This window comes from Sinocyclocheilus rhinocerous, unplaced genomic scaffold (genome assembly GCF_001515625.1).
Source record: "Sinocyclocheilus rhinocerous isolate Xijiao unplaced genomic scaffold, SAMN03320098_v1.1 scaffold1541, whole genome shotgun sequence".
NCBI classification, from domain to species: Eukaryota; Metazoa; Chordata; class Actinopteri; order Cypriniformes; family Cyprinidae; genus Sinocyclocheilus; species Sinocyclocheilus rhinocerous.
The window spans coordinates 210655-225981 of NW_015666203.1; the positions used below are offsets into that span (position 1 = coordinate 210655).

General features: G+C 40.8%; 2 protein-coding genes across 2 annotated transcripts in view; both read right to left on the reverse strand.

Moving 5' to 3' along the window:
- Positions 1 to 8411, reverse strand: part of LOC107732168 (mucin-5AC-like) — a 13588-nt gene extending 5177 nt beyond the window's left edge. Inside the window, exons 1-4 of the mRNA XM_016543437.1 lie at positions 8205 to 8411; positions 4607 to 5619; positions 3833 to 4069; positions 1150 to 2113 (exon numbers count right to left, since the gene is read on the reverse strand). Of these exons, the coding sequence (XP_016398923.1) occupies positions 1867 to 2113; positions 3833 to 4069; positions 4607 to 5619; positions 8205 to 8411 (1704 nt within the window). The 3' untranslated portion in view covers positions 1150 to 1866. The remainder of the gene's footprint in view (positions 1 to 1149; positions 2114 to 3832; positions 4070 to 4606; positions 5620 to 8204) is intronic.
- A 426-nt stretch (positions 8412 to 8837) lies between these two features.
- Positions 8838 to 15327, reverse strand: part of LOC107732169 (uncharacterized) — a 36282-nt gene continuing 29792 nt past the window's right edge. The window contains exons 4-7 of the mRNA XM_016543439.1: positions 12448 to 12655; positions 11131 to 11213; positions 10988 to 11047; positions 8838 to 9089 (exon numbers count right to left, since the gene is read on the reverse strand). Of these exons, the coding sequence (XP_016398925.1) occupies positions 8838 to 9089; positions 10988 to 11047; positions 11131 to 11213; positions 12448 to 12655 (603 nt within the window). The remainder of the gene's footprint in view (positions 9090 to 10987; positions 11048 to 11130; positions 11214 to 12447; positions 12656 to 15327) is intronic.

Sequence of the window (15327 nt, forward strand, 5' to 3'; positions counted from 1 at the left end):
TTTTTTATAAATGAACTGTATTTCTTAAGTCAATTATTAAAGTATTACATTGATTTATTCATTTTAAGTATTTGGGATTTTAAGAGCAAGTGGAAAATGTGCTGAATGTTTCTTTTCATCCAAGTGAAATTAGCAAGCAGTTAGACTGAATTTACATTCGTTTTAAACGCGGAGCCAGGCGCGAGTCGACACAGGTTGCGCGCGTGCGTCAAGCCTCATCCATACTGCCAGATGCGCTCGTGAAGACTTGCGGTGCGGAGCCGGGTGCGAGTATAAACGAGCATTACGAGACAGGCTGCGTGAGTGCAGCAAGCATTAACGGCTCGTCCGTGACACGGGATTCGCGCCGCGTGGGGCAGAGAGGAGCGAGTATGAGAAGCATTCACAGACACAGGCTGTGTGTGCGCTCTTCTGAATTGGGAATAGCCAACATGCATTATAAACTTATTTAAAATTAATCTGTTGGGGAGATAAAATGTCTAAGATATGATGTGTGAGGGCTCACGCTCTTCAGAGACAATCACAGAATATGACAGAGCTAGTGTTTTAAAGCGAACCACACTGGAATGAATAATTCACTGAAAACACAAAGCGAGTCTCTGTTCTCTCTGCAATCTTTGATGTAATCAGCCTTGTTTCCTTTATATTAGCGCTGTTTTGGACGAATTGTTTGAATGCATATGATTACTGGATCATTGGACTGAAAACTTTCCCGGAGTTTAGAAGCTTAAAATGATCTGATCCCAAGCAGAGAAGCAAAATTGGGTTAAAGGGTTAGAATGGAAATTGTGCTTCAATAATAGTGTTAATTGCATTAAATTATTTTAACGCGTTAAGGATTGTTAAATTAATTGCATGCGTTAACGTGTTAATGTTGACAGCCCTACTACATATCTAAATAAAAATAGACTATAGATATACAGTATATGATCCAAAGTAACTAGTAACCAACTACTTGAGTAGTTTTTTTATCCGATACTTTTTTACTTCTACTCAAGTAACTATTCAGACTATTACTTTTACTGGAGTAAATATTTCTATAAGTACTTTTACTTGAGTACAGTTTTTGGGTACTCTACCCACCTCTGATAAAGGTGTAGATGTTTGTAAAATTGAACTTAAGTGGTTTCAAAAGAAGTGGTATACTACCTACTGCAGAAGTTGTAGTTTTCGAAGAGACTGTCGAGATTGTAGTAGTTTCTGGATAAGTCGTGCCCAGGAAAACAGTTTCCATATAAGTGAGACTTTTCAGAGCCATTGTGGTTTCAACAGATGTTAAGCCAGGAGTAGTTTCAGATGTGATTGTTCGAGCAGTTGTCATTACTGGTGTGGATATTTCCATAAATTTTCCTGTTGAATTAACAGTTTCAGTAAAAGTGGTGCCTAGGGTTGTAGTTTCTGCAGAATTGGTGCCAAGAGCACCATAGTAGTTTCTGTTTGAGACACTGTGATTTCAACAGCAGACATTAAAGCCAGGCATAGTTATAGCTGAGATTGCTGTTCCAGCAGTTGTCATTACACGTGTGGATGTTTCCAGTATTATAGCTTTTGAACTAAAAGAGGGTGATGTTTCTACAGAAGTGGTGCCAACGGTACTAGTTTCTATTGCAGTGGTACCTGTAGGATATATTTTTGTAGTTTTCAGAGCCATTGTGGACTCAGCAGCAGACTTTAAGAAAGGCATAATTATGTGGTACCAAGGGTAGAAGTTTCTGTAGTAATATCTTCAGAAGTGGTAGTTTGAGCCAATGTGGTTTCTATAGCAGATTGTTCCAACAGTTGTCATTACATGTGTGGATGATCCCAATACTATTCCTGTTGAACTAAAAGATGGTTTTGTTTCAAGCAAAAGTGGTGGCAAGGGTACTAGTGTGTGCACAAGTGGTACCCAGGGAAGTACCTTCTACAAAAGAGGGACCAACGGTGGTTTTTTTTACAGAAGTGGTGCCAAAGGTAGTAGTTTCTACAGTAGTGGTGCCTAATGGTAGTTTGAGCCATTGTGCTTTCAACAGCAGGCGTTAAGACAGGTGTGCCTATAGCTGTAGTTCCTGCTGAACTAATTGAGGGTGTTGTTTCAGCAAAAGTGCTATCAAGCATTATAGTTAATGCAGAAGTAGTGCCCAAGTTAGTACCTTCTACAGATGTAGTACTAAGGGTAGTGCACACGTGGTACCCAGGGAAGTACCTTCTACAAAAGTGGGACCAACGGTGGTTTTTTTTTTTGCAGAACTGGTGCCAAGTGTTGTAGTTTCTGCAGTAGTGGTGCCTAATGGTAGTTTGAGCCATTGTGGCTTCAACAACAGATGTTAAGGCAGGTGTAATTATAGTTGTGCCAAGAGTAGTAGTTTTTGGAAAAGTAGTGCCCAAGGTAGTACTTTCTGCAGAAGTGGTAGTTTTGGTCACTGTGGTTTCATCAACAGATGTTAAGCAAGACAAAGTTAAAGCTGAGGTTGTTTTTCCAGTAGTTGTTATTACTGGTGGGGATGTTGCCAATACTACTGCCTTTGAACTAACTAAGGGTGCAGTTTCTGCAGAAATGGTACCAAATTTAGTACTTTCTGCAGAAGTGGTGCCAAGAGTACTAGTTTCTACAGAAGTGCTACCAAGTGTAGTCATTTCTACAGATGTGGTTTCAAAAGTAGTAATTTCTGCAGAAGTGGTAGTTTGAGTCATCATAATTTCAACAACAGATGTTAATCCAGGTATAGTTATAGCTGAGGTTGTTGTTCCTGCAGTTGTCAGTACAAGCATGGATGTTTCCAATATTCCTGTTGAACTTACAGAGGATGTTGTTTCAGCAGAAGTGGTGCCCAGGGTTGTGCTTTCTGCAGAAGTGGTCCCAAGTGAGGTAGTTCCTGCAGAAGAGGTACCAAAAGTAGCAGTTTCTACAGAAGTGCTGCCAAGTGCAGTACCTTCTACAGGTGTGGGTTCAAGGGCAGTACTTTCTGCAGAAGTGGTAGTTTGAGCCAATGTGGTTTCAGCAGCAGATGTCAAGGCAGGCGTAGTTATGGTTGAGGTTGGTGTTCCAGTAGTTGTCATTAATGGTGTGGATGTTTCCAATACTATTTCCGTTGAACGAACTGAGGTAGTTTCAGTGATGCCAAGGGTAGTAATTTCTGCAGAAGTGGTGCCTAGGGCTGTACATTCTATAGAAATGGCACCAAGTGTAGTAATTTCTGCAGAGGTGGTACACTGAGCCACTGTTGTTTCAACAGCAGACGTTAAGGCAGGCATAGTTATAGTTGAGGTTGTTGTTCCGGCCATTGTCATTCCAAGCGTGGATGTTTCCAATAATTCTGTTGAACTTACAGAGGATGTTGTTTCTGCAGAAGTGGTGCCCAGGGTTGTACTTTCTACAGAAGTGGTGCCAAGTGCAGTAATTTCTACAGACGTGGATCCAAGTGTAGTAATTTCTGCAGAAGTGGTAGTTTGAGCCACTGTGGTTTCAACAGCAGATGTTAAGGCAGGCATAGTCATGCTTGTTGTTCCAGCAGTTGTCGTTACAAGCCAGGATGTTTCGAAGATTCCTGATGAACTTACAGAGGATGTTGTTTCTGCAGAAGTGGTGCCCAGGGTTGTGCTTTCTATAGAAGTGATGCCAAGAGTAGTAGTTTCTGCAGAGGTTGTGCCCAGGGTTGTACTTTCTACAGAAGTGGTGCCAAGTGAGGGAGTTTTTGCAGAAGAGGTGCCCAGAGTACTAGTATCTACAGAAGTACTGCCAAGTGTAGTACTTTCCACAGATGTGATTCCAAGGGTAGTAGTTTCAGCAGAAGTGGTGCCCAGGGTTGTACTTTCCAAGGAAGTGCTGCCAAGTGCAGTAATTTCTACAGATGTGGTTCCAAGTGTAGTAATTTCTGCAGAAGTGGTGCCTAGGGCTGTACATTGTATAGAAGTGGCACCAAGTGTAGTAATTTCTGCAGAGGTGGTACGCTGAGCCACTGTTGTTTCAACAGCAGATAAGGCAGGCATAGTTACAGTTGAGGTTGTTGTTCCGGCTGTTGTCATTTCAAGCGTGGATGTTTCCAATAATTCTGTTGAACTTACAGAGATTGCCGTTTCTGTAGAAGTGGTCCTTAAGCTAGTACTTTCTATATAAGGGGTGCCAAGTGTAGTCGTTTCTGCAGAAGTGGCAATTTGAGCCATTGTAGTTTCAAAAACAGACGTTAATTCGGGTCTAATTATACCTGAGGTTGTTGCTCCAGCAGTTGTTGTAACTGGTGTGGATGTATCCAACACCATCCCTGTTGAGCTAACGGAGGATGTAATTTGAACTGAAGTGGTGCCAAGGGTAGTACTTTCTATAGAAGTGGTGGCAAGTGTAGTAGTTTCAAATGTTCCTGTTGAACTTACAGAGGAATTTGTTTCAGCAGAAGTAGTGCTCAGGGTTGTACTTTCTACAGTAGTGGTGCCAAGTGTAGCAATGTCCACAGAAGTGGTGTCAAGGGTACTAGTTTTGGCAGAAGTGGTGCCCAGGGTTGTACTTTCCACGGAAGTGCTGCCAAGTGTAGTAATTCCTGCAAAAGTGGTAGTTTGAGCCATTGTGGATTCAACCGCAGATGTTGCGGCAGGCGTGGTTATGATTGAGTTTGCCGTTTCTGTAGAAGTGGTCCTTAAGCTAGTACTTTCTATATAAGGGGTGCCAAGTGTAGTCGTTTCTGCAGAAGTGGCAATTTGAGCCATTGTAGTTTCAAAAACAGACGTTAATTCGGGTCTAATTATACCTGAGGTTGTTGCTCCAGCAGTTGTTGTAACTGGTGTGGATGTATCCAACACCATCCCTGTTGAGCTAACGGAGGATGTAATTTGAACTGAAGTGGTGCCAAGGGTAGTACTTTCTATAGAAGTGGTGGCAAGTGTAGTAGTTTCAAATGTTCCTGTTGAACTTACAGAGGAATTTGTTTCAGCAGAAGTAGTGCTCAGGGTTGTACTTTCTACAGTAGTGGTGCCAAGTGTAGCAATGTCCACAGAAGTGGTGTCAAGGGTACTAGTTTTGGCAGAAGTGGTGTCCAAGGTTGTACGGTCTACAGAAGTGGTGCCAAGTGCTGTCATTTTTACAGACATGGTTCCAATTGTAGCCATTTCTGCAGAAATGGTAGATTGACCTTTTGTGGTTTCAGCAGGAGATGTTAAGGCAGGTATAGTTACAGATGAGGTTGTTGCTCCAGCAGTTGTCATTACTGGTGTGGATATTTCCAATATTCTTCCTGTTGAGCGAACTGAGGGTGTACTTCCAGCAGAAATGGTGCCCAGCATAGTATTTTCTATAGATGTGGTTCCAAGTGTAGTAATTTCTGCAGAAGTGGTAGTTTGAGCCATTGTGGTTCCAATAACAGATGTTAAGCCAGGTGTAGTTGTAACTGAAGTTGTTCCAGCAGACGTCAATACTGGTGTAGATGTAACCAATATTTCTGTTGAACTTACAGAGGATGTAGTTTTTATGGAGGTGGTTTTTAAGGTAGTACTTTCTACAGAAGGGGTGTCGATGGCAGTAGTTTCTACAGAAGTGCTGCCAAGTTTAGTAATTTTTGGATCAAAGTACAACTTTGTTGTTCCAGCAGTTGACGGTACTATTGTGGATGTTTCCAACAGTACTCCTGTTAAACTAACTGAGGGTGTAATTTCTGTAATTTCAGTGCCAATAGTGGTACTTTCTACAGAACTGGTGCCAAAGGTAGCAGTTTCTGCAGCAAAGGCAGCAAAGGTAGTGGTTTCTGCAAAAGTGCTGGAAATTGTAGTAACTTCTGTAGTTTCAGCAGAAGTGGTGCCCAGGGTTGTACTTTCCACGGAAGTGCTGCCAAGTGCAGTAATTTCTACAGATGTGGTTCCAAGTGTAGTAATTCCTGCAAAAGTGGTAGTTTGAGCCATTGTGGATTCAACTGCAGATGTTAAGGCAGGCGTGGTTATGATTGAGTTTGGTGTTGCAGCAGTTGTCATTACTGGTGTGGATGTTTCCAATACTGCTGTTGAACTTACAGATGAAGTTGTTTCTGCAGAAGTGGTGCCCACGGTTGTCCTTTCTACAGAAGTGGTGCCAAGGGTAGTAGTTTCTGTAGAAGTGGAGCCAAGGGTAGTAGTTTCTGTAAAAGAGGCAGTTTGAGCCATTGTGGTTTCAACTGCAGACGTTGAGGAAGGCATAGTTGCTGTTGTTCCAGCAGTTGCCATTACAAGCGTGGATGTTTCCAAGATTCCTGTTGAACTTACAGAGGATGTTGTTTCTGCAGAAGTGGTGCCCAGAGTTGTACTATCTACAGAATTGGTAGTAGTTTCTGCAGAAGTGGTAGTTTGAGCTATTGTGGTTTCAACAGAAGATGTTAAGGCAGACGTAGTTATGGTTGACGGTGTTGTTCCAGCAGTTGTCGTTACAAGCCAGGATGTTTCCAAGATTCCTGTTGAACTAACAGAGGATGTTGTTTCTGCAGAAGTGGTGCCCAGGGTTGTGCTTTCTATAGAAGTGATGCCAAGAGTAGTAGTTTCTGCAGAGGTTGTGCCCAGGGTTGTACTTTCTACAGTAGTGGTGCCAAGTGTAGCAATGTCCACAGAAGTGGTGTCAAGGGTACTAGTTTTGGCAGAAGTGGTGTCCAAGGTTGTACGGTCTACAGAAGTGGTGCCAAGTGCTCAGAAGAGGTGCCCAGAGTACTAGTATCTACAGAAGTACTGCCAAGTGTAGTACTTTCCACAGATGTGATTCCAAGGGTAGTCATTTCTACAGAAATGGTGCCAAGTGTAGCAGTTTCTGCAGCAAAGGAGCCAAGGAAAGTGGTTTCTGCAAAAGTGCTGGAAATTGTAGTAACTTCTGTAGTTTCAGCAGAAGTGGTGCCCAGGGTTGTACTTTCCACGGAAGTGCTGCCAAGTGCAGTAATTTCTACAGATGTGGTTCCAAGTGTAGTAATTCCTGCAAAAGTGGTAGTTTGAGCCATTGTGGATTCAACTGCAGATGTTAAGGCAGGCGTGGTTATGATTGAGTTTGGTGTTGCAGCAGTAGAAGTGGTGCCTAGGGCTGTACATTGTATAGAAGTGGCACCAAGTGTAGTAATTTCTGCAGAGGTGGTACGCTGAGCCACTCTTGTTTCAACAGCAGATAAGGCAGGCATAGTTACAGATGAGGTTGTTGTTCCGGCCGTTGTCATTTCAAGCGTGGCTGTTTCCAATAATTCTGTTGAACTTACAGAGATTGCCGTTTCTGTAGAAGTGGTCCTTAAGCTAGTACTTTCTATATAAGGGGTGCCAAGTGTAGTCGTTTCTGCAGAAGTGGCAATTTGAGCCATTGTAGATTCAACTGCAGATGTTAATTCGGGTCTAATTATACCTGAGGTTGTTGCTCCAGCAGTTGTTGTAACTGGTGTGGATGTATCCAACACCATCCCTGTTGAGCTAACGGAGGATGTAATTTGAACTGAAGTGGTGCCAAGGGTAGTACTTTCTATAGAAGTGGTGGCAAGTGTAGTAGTTTCAAATGTTCCTGTTGAACTTACAGAGGAATTTGTTTCAGCAGAAGTAGTGCTCAGGGTTGTACTTTCTACAGTAGTGGTGCCAAGTGTAGCAATGTCCACAGAAGTGGTGTCAAGGGTACTAGTTTTGGCAGAAGTGGTGTCCAAGGTTGTACTGTCTACAGAAGTGGTGCCAAGTGCTGTCATTTTTACAGACATGGTTCCAATTGTAGCAATTTCTGCAGAAATGGTAGATTGACCTTTTGTGGTTTCAGCAGGAGATGTTAAGGCAGGTATAGTTACAGATGAGGTTGTTGCTCCAGCAGTTGTCATTACTGGTGTGGATATTTCCAATATTCTTCCTGTTGAGCGAACTGAGGGTGTACTTCCAGCAGAAATGGTGCCCAGCATAGTATTTTCTATAGATGTGGTTCCAAGTGTAGTAATTTCTGCAGAAGTGGTAGTTTGAGCCATTGTGGTTCCAATAACATATGTTAAGCCAGGTGTAGTTGTAACTGAAGTTGTTCCAGCAGACGTCAATACTGGTGTAGATGTAACCAATATTTCTGTTGAACTTACAGAGGATGTAGTTTTTATGGAGGTGGTTTTTAAGGTAGTACTTTCTACAGAAGGGGTGTCGATGGCAGTAGTTTCTACAGAAGTGCTGCCAAGTTTAGTAATTTTTGGATCAAAGTACAACTTTGTTGTTCCAGCAGTTGACGGTACTATTGTGGATGTTTCCAACAGTACTCCTGTTAAACTAACTGAGGGTGTAATTTCAGCAGAAGTGGTGCCAATAGTGGTACTTTCTACAGAACTGGTGCCAAGTGAGGGAGTTTTTGCAGAAGAGGTGCCCAGAGTACTAGTATCTACAGAAGTACTGCCAAGTGTAGTACTTTCCACAGATGTGGTTCCAAGTGCAGTAATTTCTACAGATGTGGTTCCAAGTGTAGTAATTCCTGCAAAAGTGGTAGTTTGAGCCATTGTAGGGTAGTAGTTTCTGTAGAAGTGGAGCCAAGGGTAGTAGTTTCTGTAAAAGAGGCAGTTTGAGCCATTGTGGTTTCAACTGCAGACGTTGAGGAAGGCATAGTTGCTGTTGTTCCAGCAGTTGTCATTACAAGCGTGGATGTTTCCAATATTCCTGTTGAACTTGCAGAGGATGTTTTTTCTGCAGAAGTGGCACCAAGGGTTGTGCTTTCTACAGAAGGTGTGACAAGGGTAGTAGTTTTTGTAGAGGTTATGCTCACGGTTGTACTTTCTACAGAAGAGGTGCCAAGTGAGGTACTTGCTGCAGAAGTAGAGCCAATGGTAGTCGTTTCTGCAGAAGTCGTTCCCAGGGTTTTGCTTTCTACAGAAGTGGTGGCAAGGGTAGTAGTTTCCACAGCAGTGGTTTCCAGGGTTGTTCTTTCTTCAGAAGTCGTAGTCATTTCTGCAGAAATTATGCCAAGTGTAGTAGTTTCTGCAGAAGTGGTGCCCAGGGTTGTACTTTCTACAGAAGTGGTGCCAAGGGTAGTACTTCCAACAGAAGTGGAGCCAAGTGCAGTAATTTCTGAAAAAGGTGTAGTTTGAGCCATTGTGGTTTTGACTGCAGATGTTGAGCCAGGCGTAGCTGCTGTTGTTCCAGCAGTTGTTAGAAGCGATGTTTTCAAGATTCCTGTTGAACTTGCAGAGGATGTTTTTTCTGCAGAAGTCATGCCTATGGTTGTACTTTCTACAGAAGTGGTGCCAAGTAAGGTACTTGCTGCAGAAGTGGTGTCAAAGGTAGTAGTTTCTGCAGGAGTGGTAGTTTGAGCCATTGTGGTTTCAACTGGAGATGTTGAGGCAGGCGTAGTTGCTGTTGTTCCAGCAGTTGTTGTTACAAGTGTGGATGTTTCCAATATTCCTGTTGAACTTGCAGAGGATGTTTTTTCTGCAGAAGTGGCACCAAGGGTTGGGCTTTCTACAGAAGGGGTGACAAGGGTAGTAGTTTTTGTAGAGGTTATGTTCACGGTTGTACTTTCTACAGAAGAGGTGCCAAGTGAGGTACTTGCTGCAGAAGTAGAGCCAAGGGTAGTTGTTTCTGCAGAAGTGGTGCCCAGGGTTGTGCTTTCTACAGAAGTGGTAGTAGTTTCTGCAGAAGTGGTGCCCAGGGTTGTGCTTTCTACAGAATTGGTAGTAGTTTCTGCAGAAGTGATGCCAAGGGTAGTAGTGTCTGCAGAAGTCGTGCCCAGGGTTGTGCTTTCTACAGAAGTGGTAGTAGTTTCCGCAGAAGTGATGCCAAGGGTAGTAGTGTCTGCAGAAGTTGTGCCCAGGGTTGTGCTTTCTACAGAAGTGGTAGTAGTTTCTGCAGAAGTGATGCCAAGGTTAGTAGTTTCTTCAGCAGTTGTGGCAAGGGTATTAGTCTCTGTGGTAGTTTTAGCCATTGCGGTTTCAACCGCAAACGTTACGGCAGGTGATGGCTCAGGTGAGACTGTTGCTCCAACAGTTGTCATTACATTTGTGGATGCTCCTAAAATATTTACTGTTGAACTAATGGAGGGCATTATTTCAGCAGTATTAGTTCTCGGAGAAGTAGTTTCTATGGAAGTGATGTCTGGAAAAGTAGTTTCAGCAGAAGTAGTTTTCAGAGCTATTGTGGTTCCAGCAGCAGATGTTAAAGAGGGCATGGTTTCAGGTAAGGTTGTTGCTCCAGCAGCTGTCATAACAGGTGTGTATGTTTTCAATACAATTTCTGTTGAGCTAACCGAGTGAGCTGTTTCTGCAGAATTCAAAGGAGTCAATGGTATATCTGAGAAACCCCATTCATAGTTATGTCTTGTGCTTTTCAATGTAGTCTGGCCTGTTTGTGTGGGAGTACTTGATGAAAGTGTTCTTTGGGTAGTTTTAAGAGTTTTTTCAAATTCCCCACATGGAACAGTGGGTTTGACATTAAAGTCTGGAAGGTCAAAATCTGTCCCAAACTCTGCATCAACAACAGATGTTACAATTTTGGTGATCCTGTCTGGTTGTGTAGCTGCACTTGAGGATTCCCCTTCTTTGGTTGTACCAAGAGTTATATTTGGTGGCCTGAAGGGATCCGTGTTTGTCCATGAAGTGGGGTGTGGATATATAGGTGTGCTGGATGGAAGTGTCCTTTGGGTAGTTTTAGGGGTTTCTTCAAATTCCCCACATGGAACAGTGGGTTTGACATTAAAGTCTGGAAGGACAAAATCTGTCCCAAACTCTGCATCAACAACAGAAGTTACAATTTTGGTGATTCCACTTGACTGTGTAGCAGCACTTGATGTTTCTGCTTTCTGGGTTGTACCAAGAGTTATCTCAGGTGACCTAAAGGGATTTGCGTTTGTCCATGTAGTGGGGTTTGAAAATGTAGATGTGCTGGATGCAAGTATCATTTGGGTTGTTTTAGGTGTTTTTTCAAATTCCCCACAAGGAACAGTGGGTTTGACATTAAAGTCCAAAAGACCAAAATCTGCCCCAACAGTAGGTATTGAATCATATTCCCGAATAAAATCAAAAGGGTCTTGTCTTCGTTTTCTGATGTCCTTTTTAAACGTCTGTTGAACACAGGACAACATGACTGTCTGCAATTTTCCAGTCACATCAAGATAATCCAGCTGGAGAATACCATCCTCACCATCCTGGCAAAATCAATACATTGTCAAATTTAAGAGGCAACAAAAACATGGCAGCAAAACTTGATTATACATTGTACAGGTCTTACCTCGACTGCGGAGCGTTTCAATTTGACTAACACAGTATGGTGACTTTTCCAAAGGACTGCACGAGGCAATTGCCTAGACATACCTTGAGAACAGAAGTAGATGGATAGAATTTTCCTGGTTGTAAATATTGTTTCAAAATGGTTACCAGTTTACATCTGTTCTTTGTATTATTATTAGTGCCGTCAATAGATTAAAAAAAAGGAATAATTTTTTTCTGAAATTAATCGTGATTAATCCCACCTAACATTAAAGTTTGTAAATATACTTTTATATTGCAATAATTTCACATTCAATCTTCAAATTAATGTAGAATCAACAAAGACAGTATATTTTTAATATTTGTTTAATGGCATCTTTATGACTGAAGGTGAGATTCACTGATACCAACAATACTGATGTCTCTATGAAAGTTTTTTCCTATTTAACCATTGACTATAGCCATTCAACATAACAGTATAATTGAGAGCTATCAATTTTAACATTTATTCGATTTGAAAAAACTAATTTACGTGAACTTAAAACGGTCTTCACATAAACCCACAAAAATAAAATGTCATAATTAGCTACCTGTGCCCTTCAGCAAGTAGGAAATACACAGAAACTGATTAAAGTTATCAAACACTAAATTCTAAATTAAATATAGATAGATCAAAGCTACAAAAGTTATTGATTTCCTCTTTTTTTCTTTTGTTCTTTGATTAACAGACATCACAGCAGCTGGGTTATTAGGTTATTTTGGTTGCTATTACTTTAAGATCATTTGCTGATCATTATGCGGATCTGACATGCATTGTATTTTCTCACTACTCTTTAACTCTCCTGACCCACTTCAGATCTTAAAGTCTCCAGTAATGAGTTGATGAGTTGAATCAGGTGTGTCAGATGAGGGAGACAGTGCTGGGATACACAATGACAGTTGTGAAAGCCACTGCATTTCAGAGACATGTTCTTAAATGTGACTCATATTTAACAAATACTTAAATGCATGCACCGTTTTAACACCGCTTTAATCATCTTCATGACTTAACTGACAAAACTACAACAGTGCATGCTCGTAGTTTCTTTTGCGCTTTAATATGAAACACACAGCACGTGCCACCCCATTTGTACACGCAATTGAAGCACACATGCTATGAGCACAGTATAACGGCTGACAGGACAGGAAAATTAGTTTTTACTGACATATGGCCCGACAACATATCACTGTTGTTCAATGTTGTTCTACTGAAGCTTCATGAATATAGAATAAAATTGCTATAGTCCAAAATTAGTGGTGTAACTACCTTATACATAAGTACTTATCAATAAGTACTCACCCAAAACTTTAACACTTTTAATCCTCTTGGCTGGTAATTTTACAATCACAAATGGCTTTCCACAGATAACTTCAGGTGATTCTTCTGTAGAAGGTGCATCATGTGGCAGGATGGCAGCATGACAGGTGGCAATGCCAGATAAACTCTTCATTTGAAGGTGATCAAAGTAAAGTACTCCTACAGAGTAGTACATCCTTCTGTCTCGAGTCTGAGGAATTAAATGGACAGTTTCACTTTCATTATGGCAGGTGTAGCAGGTGTTGATTATAAATTGGTTTATTGTAAATTCACTCAGGCAATACACAAAATTGGCAATAGCTGATGAACTGAGAAACGAACACACATTAGGTTTCTGTGAATTGTGGGGACTTTCCAGATTCTATTGTTTTCATAATGACCAAACAATATTTTCTATCCCCTAACACTAAACCTACTCCTTACAGAAAAATTGTTTGCATTGTTACACTTTTAGATAAACATCTAGTATTTAAATTTTTTTTCCCCTCATGGGGACTGTATGCAAACCCCATAATGTTGGAAATTATGCCCATCTAGACTTGTGCCGGTATTCGGTAATGCGATACATCACGGTAATGAATATGCACGATATTGTTATCATGGGCACTTCTAAATACCGTGATGCCCATTAATTCGATTTTTTCCCCAAAAAAATCCTGATCACAACAGGCCGAATTCATAATTCATATTATACATATTTTAGCTATATATGTGCATGGGTCAATGACGTGACGCCTAAATTTTCTGTTCGATTGCATTTTTTCAGTTAAAAATTGGATTAAATCCATAAAAAGATGCCATATATATTACGTACCTCTCCCATGTATGTACTCGCTTAAGCTTTTCAAAAACCATTAGGCTATTTGTAACTATTCTGTTATTCAAAGTGTCAAAATATCATGTGGTGCGACCTTCCGGCCATAACTTTTGTTTTGGAAACATCTTTGAAATTACCCTAAATTTATTCAGATTAATTTTCTGCACTATTTGGCATGATTTCCAAAGAGTTTTGCAGTCCTGTATATTATTGCAAAGCATTTGTATTTATATTTTCCATCATAATATACAAAAACTTTGTCCAATAATGTCCATTTTATGAAATATCATGTGGTGCGACCATAAAGAAACTACCATTTTGGGACTTTTATGTTTGAAATCCATTCAAAGATAGGACTTTGCATCATATACCAATTTGCCAAGGACCCATGGAAGCATCAAGCAGGTTTGTAACTATCGTTCAAATTTGGAAAAAAAAAAAAAACCTTTTTAACAGCTGGTATAGTAGGTGGACAACCAAAAGACTCTTACCGCTGCCGCAGGGCCACGGCTTTAACTGCAAGTCAGTCGCGCGTTCCAAGTCGTTCACAAAACTACCGCCAGGTGGCGCAAAGGGACAAGTTGCAAACTGACTGGAATTATGATTTTGTTTTTGTAAACTGAGATCAAATAACAAATTAAAACAATAACATTATAATATAACATTATAACATCCTTAAAAATCATTAGAAAATTTATAGTGAGGGTTAATTTCAAAACGTGGGATAGTCGTAGGCTGCAGCCTAAAGCATCAAAAATGTAAAAAAAGAATGAAAGAAATTTACACAAAGGCTCTTACTGCGTGTTATGGTTATTAAACAGTCATTATGAAAATCATAAAAATTACACTATTTCCTTGTAGGCGCCAGGGTTTTTTGGAAAAAATGCTGGATTTTGACATCAAGATTTCAAAAACTTGTGGCTTGAAAGGGCTTAAAGATAGAGATCTACTGTAAATTGGAAAAATGTTGGGCATGACCGAAAGTTTATGTGGGGGGTAAATATACTCGTCTAATTTGCATATTATGACGTCATCAGGGTCAACTGCGTAAACCATCTTGAATTTCATAATATTCATGAAATAGTAGATATTGAATTGATGTTTGAACTTATTTGCATGTTTTTTAAAAATCTTTTTATCCTCATTCCAAATGATCAGAAAAGAGGAAACCAACAAGAACACTCGCGCCTTGCAAGGCGGCACCATTGCGCTGCAAAGATGTACCGGGAGAAGCGCGATTAAACGACCGATCGTCATTTCCAAAAGGCAAATATTCCCCTTCAGAGTCAGAATCGGCGAATAACATTTGCAACATCCTCACGGTACAACTTTTTATTAGCCATTTGGCGATTTTCTCACAAATCTTCTCAGACGCTCTGAACTTAACTGCTTCCGCATCAATGACACGATAGCTCACTTGCTCTGCTATTTGCTCGAACACTTTGAATAGGAACATGACGTCATTTTGGTCTAGAATCGAAGTACTACATGTCTGCCATCTAATGGTAGGGAATACAAATTAGATATTTCACCATATTAGGATCTACAGCCTATTTTATTAAGTATGACGTCTTGTCGCAATTTTGCGACTTTGGCGCTTAGAGGGTTAAGGATCTTTCATTTCAATCTACAGGCTAATGAGAATTTTTGAATGAAAAACCCTGACCTTGGCCGCTGCACGTTCATGAGACTATTCGCGTCACAATTTACTCACACACAAAAAAAAAAAGTTGAGAAAAAGATTAACAGGCTAAAACTGCGACATGAAAAATGCCTAGAAATCCTACAAAAAATAGAATATTAACTTGGAATGTTTAGATTACATTTAAGGAGGTGTGCATTATGCCATAAATAAAACGACAGAAAAGGTGGCTTATTGTTGAATTTTATAGGCTAGGCCTAGTTCGAACACAGGGAAGTCGTGGCCTAATGGTTAGAGAGTCGTAACCCAAAGGTTGCGGGTTCGAGTCTCGTACCGGCAGGGATTGTAGGTGGTGGGGAGTGAATGTACAGCGCTCTCTTCCACCTTCAGGACCATGACTGAG